Source organism: Uloborus diversus, chromosome 10 (assembly GCF_026930045.1).
Source record: "Uloborus diversus isolate 005 chromosome 10, Udiv.v.3.1, whole genome shotgun sequence".
Lineage (NCBI taxonomy): Eukaryota > Metazoa > Arthropoda > Arachnida > Araneae > Uloboridae > Uloborus > Uloborus diversus.
In genome coordinates, this window is record NC_072740.1 from 54,642,853 (window position 1) to 54,658,222 (window position 15,370).

Below are 15,370 nucleotides of genomic sequence, written 5' to 3' on the forward strand. Positions count from 1 at the left end.
AATGTACGCGCGAATTAATTATTAGAGAAATGTATAGTTTACTAAGTGGTATTTGATATTTGTCCGTTTTTACGATCGCGAGTTTTATGAAGTGGGAAAACGGCGCTTTCGAAATTGTGTTCTTTTTTTCTCACGAATTGGCTGCCGTGATGGCGATTTTTTTTCCTAAAATTTTTCTTTTTATTTCATGTAACCTCATTAAATTCAGTGTATGATGAACTTTCAAGCGCTATATTAAGGGATTTCACCAGCTTAAGTGCTAAACCCTTTCTTTGGTAAAAGTTGGGCACCTTCATGTTACCACTAAAAAATTAATAGTTATTATTAAGTCATTCATATTTTTATTTTTAATTAATCCTAAATATGGTATTCTTATTATTTCTTTTCGGCATTCTGTTGTGTAACACTAAAAACAACATTTTTGGCAAATTTTTGAAAAAAATATCGATTATTAGCCCCCTGAAATGAATCAGTTTGGTTTTGAAAATAGGAGGGGGGGGGGGCGGTACTTTCGGGGCTTTACGGTGGTTAGAAGCATGTGAAACTATAAATTCCGGATGCACAAATTTTTCGGATAGTAAAGTGTATTTAATTTTGAACTCGGTTTAAAATATTATATGTAATAAAACTGCAAAATTTTTTGAAGAAAAATTTGGTGTTTTTGTTTAAGAATGTAATTAACAAAAATCACAATCGCCAAATCTTCCATTTTTAAAAAAAATTGTCATGCTGGAAACTCGCTTCACGATTGCGACTGCTCTCATACATATTTATTTGTTTTATTCTCATACCATTATGTGTAGAAATCGTACATTTCTGATCTTGAATTTATTTAAATTCCATTGCTTTGCTAAAATTTCATGTTTCGGGATATTTCAAAGAAAACAGGTTTTGAAAAACGGTGCCACGTGGAATAATGTTTCAATTTTACAATTTGAAAAAAAAAACAAAACAAAAAAAAGTCTACTCGGAAAGGTGAATGAATGGCTAAGAAGTATGTGATTATAGGTTTATATGTGATGCATTTATGAGGTTTATCTAACTTTTATTCTAACTAGCGAACTAAGTCTAAACATTTGCATGAGCAGAAAAAAAAGGCATCTCTTTAAAATGCATTTTGACTAGGTGGAGGGAATAAATTACTAGACTGAATTTTTTGCATATGCTTTCCAAGATAGTGGGATTTGATGTTACCTTTGAATTATTTTTTATTTCCTTCCCTTTGAAAAGAAACAAGCATGTAAACAGAAGGAAAAAGCACAGCTTTACGATGTTCTGCCCCCCCCCCCCCCCCCGCCGCCATTATCTTACTTTTAAGGATTATTTTGAGGGACTTGAAAATACCAGGCGTTTGAACTTGGTTGAACTTTTACTGTATGTGATATTATCATTAGATATTATATGTGATATCTGTTAACATTTTTTTTTCTCACAAACACCCGTGAAACCTGGGAAAGTTGAGGAATTTCATTCTTACCTTTATTACCTGACTATTTGTCATAGAGACTTAAAGTGATAAAAATTTTACTTTTCAGATGTTTCTTTTGAAAGTGAGTCAAGTTTGTTATTGCAGAATATTAAATAAGGCAAGCTTTTTTAAAATGAAAAACTAAAATTTTGATCTCTCAAATAATAAGATTCTGATTTTTTTTTGGTTCTAGATTGTGACAGATAAAAAGATCACAATAAGTTAAGTCTATAACTACCATTATCTTCTTTTTTCTCTCAAAACTGGACTTGCCCCACTTTCAAAATAAATGATTCATTTACTTAATTTGTCTGCATCTGTTCACCAGATAATTAATTGTTCTTCAAATTTTTAGATTCTTAGCATTTATTTTATTTCCTGTTATATTAAATATATTATTGCCATTATCCTAAAAATCATTAATTATAATTTTTTTCTTTTGTTTTACAGACTATTGCTAAAGGACAGTTTGTTTCATTAGAAAAATATACATTCAAAGATTATGATGGGAAAGAAAAGTACGTATTAAGTTAATATTTGAGCTTTTATTGCCCCATTTCTTAATGCCTAGTTATAGGTTGATTGCAATGTATATACAAAAACATTTATTTTGAGTTTGCTGTGCTATGTAATTTTAATGTAATGCTATTTATTTTTCGACCCACTCTGTAAACATTTGCAAAAAATTTTGTTTGACTGTGGGCTTGTCATTTGGGGGAGGGGGGTCAACCCCCCGCCTTTTCCCTGGCTTTGACAAAGGAGTGCCATCTACTTATAAGTAGACCGACTGCCTATTTATAAGTAGGCGTAGTTTTCATTTTTGCACTTCAAAATTTGCTCTGAAAATACACCCCTTTGCTCCCCCCCCCCCATAATTTGAAATGACGAGCCTGTTTGGCTTTGAAGTGTTCTTGCTTATGCACAAATGATGTATGTGTGTGACTTTTCATGGTTAGTGCATTATCAAAAGTTTTGCATCTTTTTTGCACAACAAAGGATAAATCTCAAAGTAGCACCCTTTGCAGCATCATAAAACCTCAAAGTCTATTACTGTATCTATGATATTATGAATATGAAGTATGATTTTGAACCATTTTATTCAATATCAAAATGAAACACATAAACAAATGTCATATTTCTCCCAAACGTGGCATTTGTACTGATGGGAAGCAGTACTAGCTGAAAACAATGCTTTCTTAAAGTCTTTAAAATCTTTTTTGTTTTTGTTTTCAATAGCTGCTTTTTCATTCTTGTCTGATTGTTAAATGAAAATTATTTTTAGGTGGTTTGTAAATCTAAAAATATTATAACAACAAATTTTTTTTGTACTTTGATTCTTCAAAAGTATTTAACTTTTTTTTTTGCTTTGCAGAACTTGGGAAGTTGCTGGTAGAACATCAAAGCCAGATGATGGGACTCCTGATTGTAAGCTATAATTTTATGAATCAGTAATATTGCTTTAAAAGGTTAGGTTTGTGTTTTTATTTTTAAATTTGTCTATGCATACATTATTCATGGAATCGAATTTTAAAGAAGCAGCAGTAAAATATCAGTTGAAGGGAAAATCTCTGGTTTTACTTAGTTAAATTAGTAGATAATCATAAAAGCATATTAAAAATTTACTTCAAAGAATATGAAGTTGAACAGTGTGTTTTGTCATTAAATTGGTTTACTGGAAGATATTTCTTTGAATAAGGTTTTCTTCCACTAAATTTACATGTTTAGTTTTTTTTGCTTCATATAGTGTTTTCAGTTAATTCTAAAGAAGCTTGAGCAAGCAACAAAATAAGAATCTTTTCTTTTTCTAACAAAAAAATTTATCTTAAATTATATCTAATTTTTGATATAGAATGAAACGCTTAGTAAGTGCTGTGTACAACCAGTGAAATACTGGAAAGTAAGGATTCAAGGCTGTTAAAAAAATTTAAGAAAGTTCATTTATTTATTTTGCTTTATGATTCTCTAATGTGAATATTGTTTTTAGAAGTCTTAAATACATCTTCAAAGTTGTTGTCCTTCAATTTCGTTTAGAATGGTTGTAACAAAAGCTGTAAAAATAAGTAATATGTAACTAACAATGAAATGATATTCTGTGTTTTGATTGTTTACTTTGTTCAAATTTTGACTGTTTTGTTTGTATTTAAGTGTTTAATTTCTCTTTTTATTTATTTTTTTAAAGGTGTTGGATCTTTAGCTGTTTTAAGACGCTTGCTGAAATATGACTGTTTAATCTTGGTAAAGCAGTATAGGCCAGCACTTAAAAGATACACATTAGAATTACCTGCAGGTACAAAACTTGCTATTAATCTCTTATATATTTCCAAATATTTACTTAAGGGAAATTTTGTTTTGATAGAATCTTGTGTCATTGCATTGGCTTTATGAAAAACATAGACGCTAATTCTATATGATGCATTAAAATTTTGAACGTTACCTGAAACATTGTTTAAATATTTTTTTGGCTCAGTAACAAAGACATAGCATATGCAATACAAAAATTATTCTAAAATATTACCAATTCAACGAAAATACCAAAATACCTCGAAAGATAGACATTCATACAAAACCACTGTAATTACCAAAAATCTTAAAAATAAGTTTAATGATTAATTCTGAAAGTATGATATGCAATTACAATAAACAAGTATCATAATGACAATATAGGCTTAGTCCATTATGTATAGGAATAGTTCCTATGCCTATATTGTCATTATGACACTTGTTGATTGTAATTGCATATCTTACTTTTAGAATTAATCATTAGACTTATTTTTAAGATTTTAGCTTATTTAGATTATTAATGGGCACAGTCCATTTCTGTACCTTAGAAAGATTGTTGAGCAAGGAGCATTTATGGCCTGACTACATACATTCTTCCTTAAACTAGACTTAAATTGCAACATTCTTTTCTTTTTGAATATCGAAGACTTGCAGAGGCCTTTGATGTCTCCCACTCCAGACTTCACATCTATAGGTCACCTATTTTTGCTAACCTTCTGAGATATGCTACTGTTAGACTTTACTTGGTACAGCCTGTCTGGAAGTCAGACTCTCACCAGACTGAATTGTATTCCATTGCTTTGGCCACTATACATGAGATACCCTGATCAGGAATGGTTACAGGTTTTCACTGACAGATCGGCCTTTTTTTCAGCTGGTAGAGCTGGCGCCAGTGCTTGCTTCAAATATTTTAATCTTCAAGAGCCTCTCAACACTTAATCGCATAATTTTGATCTAGAAATGAATGCAATGTTTATGACCATCAGACCTATTGGTTAACCAGCTGAACAAGATATTGTTTTCTTTGTCGATTTTCAGGCTATGATTCAGACCATTTCTAACTGTTAATTTAAATCCCTCTGAGCTTGAGTGTAAGTGTAAACAACAAATTGACTCTCTTTTATTTTCTGGAAGAGAGGTTGTCTTCCAGTAAATCCCTAGCCATTGTGGCATATACGAGAATGAACGAGGGGGGGGGGGTGACATGTTGGCTAAAGAGGCTTCAGTTTTTTATCTATCTTCCTATCCAATTCTTTTTCAAAATGCTAGGAAACTCCTTACGCACAAAATCAGGCGTGGTGTAATTTCTGCTCTTAGAAACATGACTGATGCTTGCTTTCTTGATAGCCAACAGCACTCTCGTCTTTCCCTCCTTCCCAGGACTGAGGGAGTTGCTTATTTTAGAACTATTAATGGACATGACTATCTGCTGGCCCATTTATATAAAATCAATCAGGTCCAATTCACCTCTTTATGTGCCTTCTAACGCCTCACCTGCGATTGGGGAACATCTTATTAGTTGCCCCTCCCTTTTTGACATTCATTCCAGTGATTTTCGAGCTCTCACTCCCTCTAGAGGGACGTCAATACTGTACTGTACTAGACTGCAAGATGCATCATGTCCGAAAAGACGATGGCGGGAGTAATTTAAAAATCGAAAAAAATTCCGTACTTGAAATTGAATTCTCAAGAATGTGGAGCTGAGTTTCCACTACGGTCGCATTTTTTGCAAAATGCGAAAATGCTGTTTAGTTTACGAAAATGAAAAAATGCATTTTCGCTTTATTGCTCAAAAAAAAAAAAAAAATGTCAATATTCAACTTAATCTATTTTTATTTCAACAAAGATGTTTATATTATAATGAAATTCAGCAGTACTTAGTCTTATAAGAGGCAGTATTTCCCCCGAATAAATTTTCTATTGAGGAGAGGAGACTTGTAATGTTTTTAAAATCAAACTTATGTTGATAAAGGTTTCTAATTTTTTTTTTTTTTCAAATTTAAAATAAAAATTATTAACCATTGTATATTTATTTCTTCAAAGATGTCATAACTGAATATTAAATTTAGTTTTCATTGGAGATGAAACACACTGAGGGTACAGTATTCATTAACCTTTGACATTTTAGCATATTGCTCAAACATTTTTTTCAATTTTAGCTTTTTTGCTAAAGAACTTTTGAACTCAGCTTAAACCTTGATGTGGAGCTTGCAGTCATCTCAAGTTTTTATTTTAAGTGGTCTTAACCATTCATTTGCAATTTGCATTTAGGACTTTATAAATGCATAAATTTATTAAATTACAAATTAATCTCTATTTTATTGTAACCTTCTTATTGCTCTGAACCTCATAAGAGACTTGTATGTTAAAATGCAATATTTTAGTTTCAAAATGTCCACAAAATATTTTGCTTATAAACATCTTTTATGCATGTAAAAAGCGCACATTAGACCATAAAATGATTACAAAAATCATTATTAAATGGTGCTATATATGCCAATATCTTGTTGTCGACCAACTGGTACTGTTTTTCAAAGAAGAAAATTTAAACATTTGTACTCTTTAATGAACCTTTTTATTTATTTATTATTATTTTAGGCAAGCCAATATTTTCTTTTTCTTCCAACTTTTCTTAATATGTGCATGTTGGAAATTAGTTTTTAACAAAAGAAGAATGCCGTTCTCCAGTTATTATTATAAAAATAATGCAAATATTGGTTTCAAACCAACTTTAAAAATAAATGCCTTTTTCTTGAATTAAAGCTGATATAATTAATCTAAGATATAATTAATCTAAGACTTTTTTGGCCTGACAAAAATTTGTATATCATTACATCTACCCTATAAAAGGATGTGTTTCCCAAAATATTATTGTCCAATTGCAGCACTGTTTGGGTCTCATATGATGCTCATAATATAATGTAGAAAGGATGGCCTTTGAAAAAGAACAGAATAAAATGCCTATGCTAAGTAGTAGCATATTTTGCCAATTAAATCGTAAAAACATAAATTTTTCTTATTTTTTCACAATGCTCATGGGAAGGTTTATCACACGACTTTCTCTAAAAATGCCCCTAGAAAATTAGTAAAATGTTCATTTTTGTAAGTTTAGGTTTATGCCACTGTTTAGGTATATGAATGTATAAATTCTTAGTTTTATATTTCACCTAATTTTCTATGTAGCATCAATGAATGATGGGGATCAAAAAGTAATGCCTCCTTTATCATAGAAACTTTATTAATGAACATATAACAGCAGAAGTTATTACAGATAATAACCTGAACTTTCTTTTACACAAAACTACTTTTGAACATGGTAATGTAGTTGTTGGGAAACTATTTCGCACAAACCTTCAGAGACAGAAATTATTCCTTAGCCAGAGCCATAAGAGATGTTCAATGCAACAACAATGTTCTTAACTGTAACGTGTCTGTCATTTTGAATCAATTTGTCAGCATGTTCTTGATTTGCATTTGTGACTCATGTTGTTGACCTGCCGCTTCTCAGTTTATCTGAAACTTCTATTTCTCCTTTTCCAAAGTTCTCCTAAAATCAGACATTGCTGATATCCATTATAGCATACTCATAAATATTTTGCAACAGTTATGGATTTCCTTAGATGCACTACCTTCTTTTGCCAAAGATTCAATGGCAACTTATTTTAAACTTCAGATCTATGGTTCTAATCAATGAATCTGAAAAACATTGTTTATTCAAGTAGTTAGGTTACCTCTGTAATATCATTCATATATAGTCTAGTATATATGGGAAGGAAATAAAATTTAGAGCAGAGTGGAAGAAATACTTTTTGATCCCTCTTTGAAAATTACTGGATTAGCTTCCTGCTCGGAAAGCTTTTACAAATTGCTTTTCACTTCCTAAACGTGAAATTAATGTTTCTTGCTAAACATACATGATACGCCAGATACAGGGGATATTTATCAGTGTGTATATGGTAACATGCACAAAAGAAAAAACATAGTATAATAGTAGTTTAAATGAGTTTTACCTGTTTTTCTTTTGAACCTTGCACTATGTAACATGAAAAATATGTGCCTTTCAACTGCCATTTTTTGAAAAAATCAACAAGGAATAACAATTATGTTTAAGGGTCTTACTGTTTTTTTTTCCTGTGGGGAATACAAGTATATTACTACTTTAATTTAAAAATGTTATAATCCTTATTGAAGAAATAATTATGATGGTAAGAAGTTTTTATTGAAATTTGAATACTTTTTTGTTAGTTTTGTTTCTAAAACAAACAATTCAATCACTTTACCACAAATAACCAAAATCATTGTAAGTTCATTGTTTCTTTCACAATTAGGCTTAATACAAATATATCATAACATTGTTTTCATTCTTAAAACCTACATCCATTTTAGGCTTGGTTGACCCATTAGAAAAAGCAGAACAGACTGCTATTAGAGAACTAAAAGAGGAAACTGGATACACTGGTAGTGTTGTGAAGCATATAAGTCCGTGTAAGTTTGTTTTTTCTTTTTCAAAACATTTTGTTGGCAGATTTTTATTCTGTACTTAGGTTGTTTAAGTTTATATTAATAAAAAATTTACTTATTTCAGTGACAGCTCTAGATCCTGGTTTGTCTTCTTGCACAATGAATGTGGTTACTCTTGAAGTGAGTGTCTGCTATCTCTCTCAGTCTCACTCTCTTTTATATCCCTCATATGATGCTGCTTAGAAATCATAGAGAATATGCCAGAATGTTAATACTACTTGATCCTATCTTTCATTTAGGTTAATGGAGATGCTGTTGAAAATCATTATCCTCAGCAAAGCAACCATGATGAAGGTATTTTATTAAACTATATTGCCATTTCGATGATGCAGGTCTTTGAATGTTTATTACAAGTATTATTTCACACTTACAATTGGCAGCATTGCCGCTCATTCTCCAATTAATGTTAATTCAGGGGCAAAAATTATTTTTAAAAAAAAGTCACTGATCCTACAGACCGGTAACTACAAATTTCAATGGTTCATAGACACTTTTATTGGTCCATTCTTCCATCCTGGTTTTAAATCATAATGAAAAATTAATGAAAAAAGAAAAATTTGTGAAACAAAATGGATTAATTTGACAAATGGTGTCAGTCAGCAATTTTCAATAAACATGTCTAAGCAACCAGAGCAAAGAAGGTAACAGCAAGAATTTTCATGTAACACCAAACCTAGTTAGGGAGTTATAACCAATAAAATCTGATCTCTGTTATTGCTTAGAGATTAGTGGGATAGAGTGGCCAAAACAATATGTTGTACATAGAAATTTCTTAATATATATTCTCTTGCAAAAAACATTGTAAATCAAGGTGAAAGCATTTTACCTAATGTTTGAAAACATTAAAAGCTCAAATTTTTTTAATGAACAAAGGGCATAACTACCGATCCCACGGATCACTGAAATTTATCCTCTACTAGTCCAGTTGGTGTTTTTATGGTCCTGGACCAGTGGAGCACTTTTAATTTTGAACCATGAGTTAACTAATTTTTTTTTGCTGGAACAAGTTGCAACAAGTACTTAACCATTCTCCAAAAAGAGTGAACTACTCATCAATTTGTCTATTTCAGAGGTCTTCAATCTGGATTCCGCAGATTATTATGGTTCGAAAATCTGACAGGAATCCACAAGTGAACAAAGACTATGCTTTATCACCAAAAGCGTTGGGACACTTTCAAAAATTGGCGCTTTTTTTCCAATTTCTTGAGAAATACCATAATTGTTCTGTAACTTCAGTTATATAAAAAGAATGCTTCAGTTTATACTTTCTGTTAAAATCCTTCATGCATTTAGGAACCTTCAATAAATTGAAGAAGAGCAAAAAGATTTTTGATCATCCTGCATTGTAAGTTGCTGGGAATGCACTAAATTTCATTCATTATTTTACTTTATATACATGCATTCCATAGATTTTATATAAAGCATTTCTTACATCTACTAAGGTATGCACATTTCTTTCAAAAATATCAATTTTATTCATAAAATTTTTGCTCAAAACACGCAGAGTTTTAAGTCAAACTTTCAGAAAACTTGGCAGCATACAAGAAATAAACTATACGGAAATTTGAAATACAAATATTTAATATTATATTAGCATTTAAAGCAACAATATTTTCACTATGCATGCCTGAAAGTTATAACTAAAAATTGCAAATCTTACTATATTTGGCAGCGTATTAAAGAATTCCAGTAGAAGATCATAAAAATTGAAAAATATGAGACAGAAACTGAAAGATTCTCAGGTAATAAATGGAAGGAGAGGGACTGTCCATAAATTGTTCATTTGTATTATGTATCACAGCATAGTTTGAGTTTAATAAAGGTACCAAAAATAATTACACACATAAATGACAAATTTGGTGGATTTAATTACGGAAGTTAAGTGAAATCACAAAAACCATATGTTTTAAAGGCTACATTATCCCTTTAACTGCTTGTAAAACACCAAACACAAATAGAAAGACACTACAACATATATTTATCTTAATTTGTAAATGAAGAAAGTGATTTGAATTATGGTTTACAATCTCAGTCAGACAATAATGGAATTTGATTTCAATTTCGTGAGAAAAATCCTGAAAATAAATTTAACTAAAACAACTTAAAATACACAAGTAAAAAGTATTACAGACAGTTAACAGAAGTAAATAATGGGCCTTTCAACTAAAATTGAGTAGTACATCAGTTTTTGATTGTTAGATCATCAAACGAAAATAAAATCAATAGCTAAATTCGTTCTAATGCTAAGTTTCCTACCGAATATTAGATCAAAGTCTTTAATCTCAAATACAAATGCTAAAAATAGCATTTAAAATGCAAAATATGCTTGCATTAAAATACTAATTTAGCAGCACTAGTTTGACTTACATCAGAGTGATATCGGTTAGTTTAAAAATAACAATTTGTGGGAAGTCACTTACTATCTATCTATTACCTGAGAATAATTGTATACAACTGACTAGATTGCTGATATCTTTTTCAATTTTTATGATATTAAATTGGAATTTTTTCATGACTCTCTAAATATACGTAGATGTGCAATTATAAAAGTCATAAAATTCTACCATTTGCGCATGCACAGTGAAAAAATAATTGCTATAAATGTTCAAATCTTATCAAATATTAAATATTTTTACTTTAAATTTCAGTATAGTTAATCTCTTGTATGCTGTCAAGTTTTCTGAAAGTTTGACTTAAAACGCTACATGTTATGAGCCAAAACCTTGTGAAGAAAATTCGTATTTTTGAAAGAAATACTCATACCTTAAATAGATAGATAGTAGATATAAGAAATACTCTTAGGAAAATCTACAGAATGCATGTACATAGTAAACTAATATATGAAACTTACCATGAATTCCCATCTTTTTAAGATGCAGGATGATCAAAAATCTTTTTGCTTTTCTTTAATATATTGTTAGTTCCCTAAATGCATGAAGGAAAAATTCAGTCCTGGAAGACTGAAACATTTTTTCCCCCTGATATGATTAAAGTTGCAGAATAATTGCTCTGGTATTTCTTGAGAAATTAGAGATAACGGGAATTTTTGAAAGTGTCCCAATACGTTTTTTGATCTAGTGTACAGTAAAACCCCTCCTAACGGACACCCCTCAACTGCGGATACCCCTCTTATGCGGACGATTTTCAATTCCCCGATTCCAAGGAAAATAACATTATTAAACCCCTCTCCTGCGGACACCCCTCTATTGTGGACAAAAAAATTTGTCCCGTTAGTGTCCGCATTAGAGGGATTTTACTGTATTTGCTTAATCAAAGCTCTGAAATTTTAGTCAAGTTTGATTGTCACTGATTGAACTGTCAAAGATGATTTGTTTATAAAAATAAACATAAATAAATATTTTATTTAGAAATATTAATCATAAGTCATATGCTTCAAGCATATTTATTATTCATAGAATATATTTTTTAAAACCAGAAATAAACTTTAATAAGCTTGTACATTTGAGTACAATTAAGCTTTTTTTTAAAATTTTTTTAATGCTGTTTGAGCAAGTGGTTTTTCCAAGAAAACAGTAAGCTCAAAAGGTTTCCTAACCTATGGCCTGTGAACAGATATTTTCCAGCTCATGAAAAGCTTACAAACTGGGGGGGGGGGGAATATTTTTCCTTTTAAGCATTTTTAAAGAAAACTAAGACTAGAAAATCTCAAACCACCACTGAGTACTTAGTTAAGGAAGAGTGTTAGTATTAGGAGGGGGGGGGGGAGTGCTAGCACCAACTTGACTATCTGAACTGAACTAAAATATTGTTGAATTATCGTTGGCCTTACCTTCAAAAATATGCAACATTCAGCAAAGAGCAAAAAAGGTTCCAAAGTGTAAAAGGTTGAACACCCTGGTCTACTTCATTTCATTACCTATTTTGTGAAGCAGTTTTGAATATTTCTCTCAGAAGGTCTGATTAGCATTGTAACCCATCAAATCAACTTAGAAAATACTAGAGTCAGGCCCCATGCTCAGTACATATTTATTGAAGGACAACTGTTTTATGCATACAACTGTTTCAACAAAATCATCAAAAATGATTTTGACTACATTTATTCTATTTTACATATAGCAATTTACTATTGTTCCTTGTACATCAGCACTTTTTCAGTCCCATTCCTTACAATTTATATGCTGTTTTAGTTTCATTACACCCCTTTAATGTGAACTGTGCCCCTGAAAAAAAAGAAAAAGTAAAGTTTATTAAGTGTCCTACCCTAGCAGTTAGGCAGTTATTCATTGCTTTTTGAAATCAATCTTATTGAAATTTTCAAAACAGTGCCAGGTTCTAATCACTCAGTATTGAATAAAGGAATAGGAAGGCGAAAGGACGGATTTTTAGTTGGAACTTTCACAGCAAAGCAGTGAAAGATACGATTTTTTTGCAGTACCTCTTGTTTGATTTGTAATAGGGTTGGTTGGGAGGGGGGGAGTTGGTCACCTCCCCCCCCTTATAACTGAAATATGGATAAGATTTTCAAACTTTTTGTTTCATTGATCATGTTAAATTTCATCACAGTGATTAGTTTTGTACGTGTTTAGGATTCGTGGAATTTTTTTCTAGATCATAGCACTAAGTCAAAAAAAAAAAATTCTGAAAAATATTTATTTTGTGAGTTCACGCAACATTTTTCAAAGAAGTGTTTCCAGGTTAGTTTTTATTATTTTTTTATGATCATTAATTTTTCCTGTAACTTAAAGTTCATTCTACAAAAAGAATATTTGTATAAAATATTATTAATAAGTGTTTAAGAGGAGAGGTCCCACTTACCCCGTAAGATTTTGCTATAAGGGGTAAGTGGGTCCCCCTATGTTAATGAGGATTTCAAAATCAAAAGCAACTCTGATTAAATACTTGTATTGGTGAAATACAAGACAACTATGATGACCTAGTACGAATTGATAGTTCAGCTACAAAAACTGCTAAAGCTGGTGATTATGTATTTGTGAAACTTATATAAAAAAAAAACCCATAAAGTATTATGTGGGCTTAATGTTGGAAGTTGATGCTAAAAATTAATTTAAACAAAATACTGTTACAAGAACAAATAGAAATGGCGAGTTTTTATTGGTGCAGAGGATGATGGGAAGTTATTATTGAGGATGAAGTCCAGTATGATGATAGTTCTTCCTTAGCACACTTTAAACCGAGGCAACCATTTAGTGTTTCCAATTTCTTTTTCAGCTTATAGTTTTGGCTAATTACCTTAATCAACTGTATTACATTTATTCAACACCTTTATTTGTTAAAAGTAAAATATTTACCTATAGGCTTTCAATAAATTTCAGATATAATTGTTTTGTTTTTGGTTTAAGAGTTTTCTGTCATACAGATTTACAAGACAGTAAATATCTCATAAATAGATGTGCTTACAAAAAAAAAACATACTAAAATTTTACAACTGTATGAAGTAAAATCTCCTTACCCCTTTTTTAGATACGCTTGTTGTACTTTTGTTTTCTATTGTACTTTAATGCATTTTTTTTTCTTTTAATTTAAGCACATTAAAAATTTGACCCATAGAAAAATGAAGAAAGAAAAAAAATATGATCATCAAGTTGTAAATGATAATGTAAAACAACTGTATTGAAAATATTTAAATCTGTTTTGTTTGTTAATTCAAATTGTCTTGTATTCTCTTCAGTAAATTACGTAGCTAAAGAAAATAATTAAATGTAACCCTTTTCATCAAAATATTTCTAAAGATTCAGCTTTTTTCAAAATTCTCATTTTAGATGAAGACTGAAAAATGTAATATAAAATAAATTGAAGCAATCTTACGTACAATAAAACAGATGTGCATAACGTACATAAAAATGGTGCCCATTTTTGAGCACTTGAAATATCAGCACCTGTCAAAATATGTCATGACAATAAACTAGTTACAAATAAACAATGCAGATAGAAAATCAGCTGTAAATTTACAGGATAGGTTTTCCTAATACATAAAAAATAAAAGTATAATCACAAAACTACATTTTTTGGTTTCACAAATTTTGGTTTTTACAAATTTAGTTCTTTATCTTTGTTTCTGAAACTTCATAAAAAGTATTTTAATTAATAACAATCTTTATGTAACACCTAAATATAATTGTAAACTCTTTTGCTTTTCGAATTTGCAATAATCTTCATTATGTTTCAAAAACATGACTTGAAATGCCTTTTCCATCTAGCTTTGTAATTAATTAATTTTGCAATTGTTAATGATCTCTAATACATATGTTAGAATTATAAAAACATAATATCATCATGACAATGTCGTATTAAAAGAGGCGTGCTGATAATTCTATGCATTAAAATAAAATTAAGCTTTAAGACATTATGTTTATGTCCCAATGTGTATTATTATTGCATGTATTAAACATTTTACATTATTGACGATGAAAGTACTTCGAACAGTTTTTATGATTGAAGTTGTTGATACTTGAGAAACATCTTTAGTGCATTATTATATTGTTTTGATTCTAATTTGCATTATTATTTAAACCTTTTAGTATATTTGTGTTTAATTTCTTTCAAATGTCTGTTTTTTGTTTTCAGATCAATTAGATGTCATACACATTCCCATAAATGAACTTCTGCCAAGACTGAACGGTTAGTATGTTTTTCCTTTTCATTGAAGATGCACTCAATGTTGCAAGATTATAAAATACTTATGAATTTGTATAAACATTTATTACTGAACACATTTGAGGCAGTGAAAAGTCAAGGGATATGATTGCCAAAATTTAAGGTTTGTTGAAAACTTGTACAAATGGTAGGTGAAACTTTCATATATTTTGTAACAAGAGATGGTAATAGTAGCAATGGCAGGTGCTGCTATATAGCATGTTTGAAAAAAAAATGAAATGCTTACCTATGATTTAGACTGTGCCCAATTGTTAGGGGTTTTGTGGTTGAAAACGGTTTGCAGTCCCAGAACTTCTCCACACTTCCCCATCCCAAATAAAGGGGGGGGGGGGGGGAAACAGTATTTAAACTTTTTAAAATGGAATAAATTTGAACAAAATAGCTTACTGAGCAGGAAACAATTACAGATTAGTTTACGATTTTTAAATAAACAGGTGTGATAAGAACACCTACTGGCATAAGAGG

The 15,370-nt window shown here is 30.4% G+C and overlaps 1 protein-coding gene across 2 annotated transcripts in view; it reads left to right on the top strand.

Moving 5' to 3' along the window:
• The window catches only part of LOC129231408 (ADP-sugar pyrophosphatase-like), a 53,863-nt gene that overhangs the window by 33,911 nt on the left and 4,582 nt on the right, over positions 1-15,370 (top strand). For both annotated transcript variants that reach the window (XM_054865716.1, XM_054865715.1), the window contains exons 3-9: positions 1,919-1,986; positions 2,841-2,893; positions 3,648-3,755; positions 8,135-8,233; positions 8,334-8,389; positions 8,509-8,563; positions 14,816-14,869. In XM_054865716.1, the coding sequence (XP_054721691.1) occupies positions 1,919-1,986; positions 2,841-2,893; positions 3,648-3,755; positions 8,135-8,233; positions 8,334-8,389; positions 8,509-8,563; positions 14,816-14,869 (493 nt within the window). The remainder of the gene's footprint in view (positions 1-1,918; positions 1,987-2,840; positions 2,894-3,647; positions 3,756-8,134; positions 8,234-8,333; positions 8,390-8,508; positions 8,564-14,815; positions 14,870-15,370) is intronic.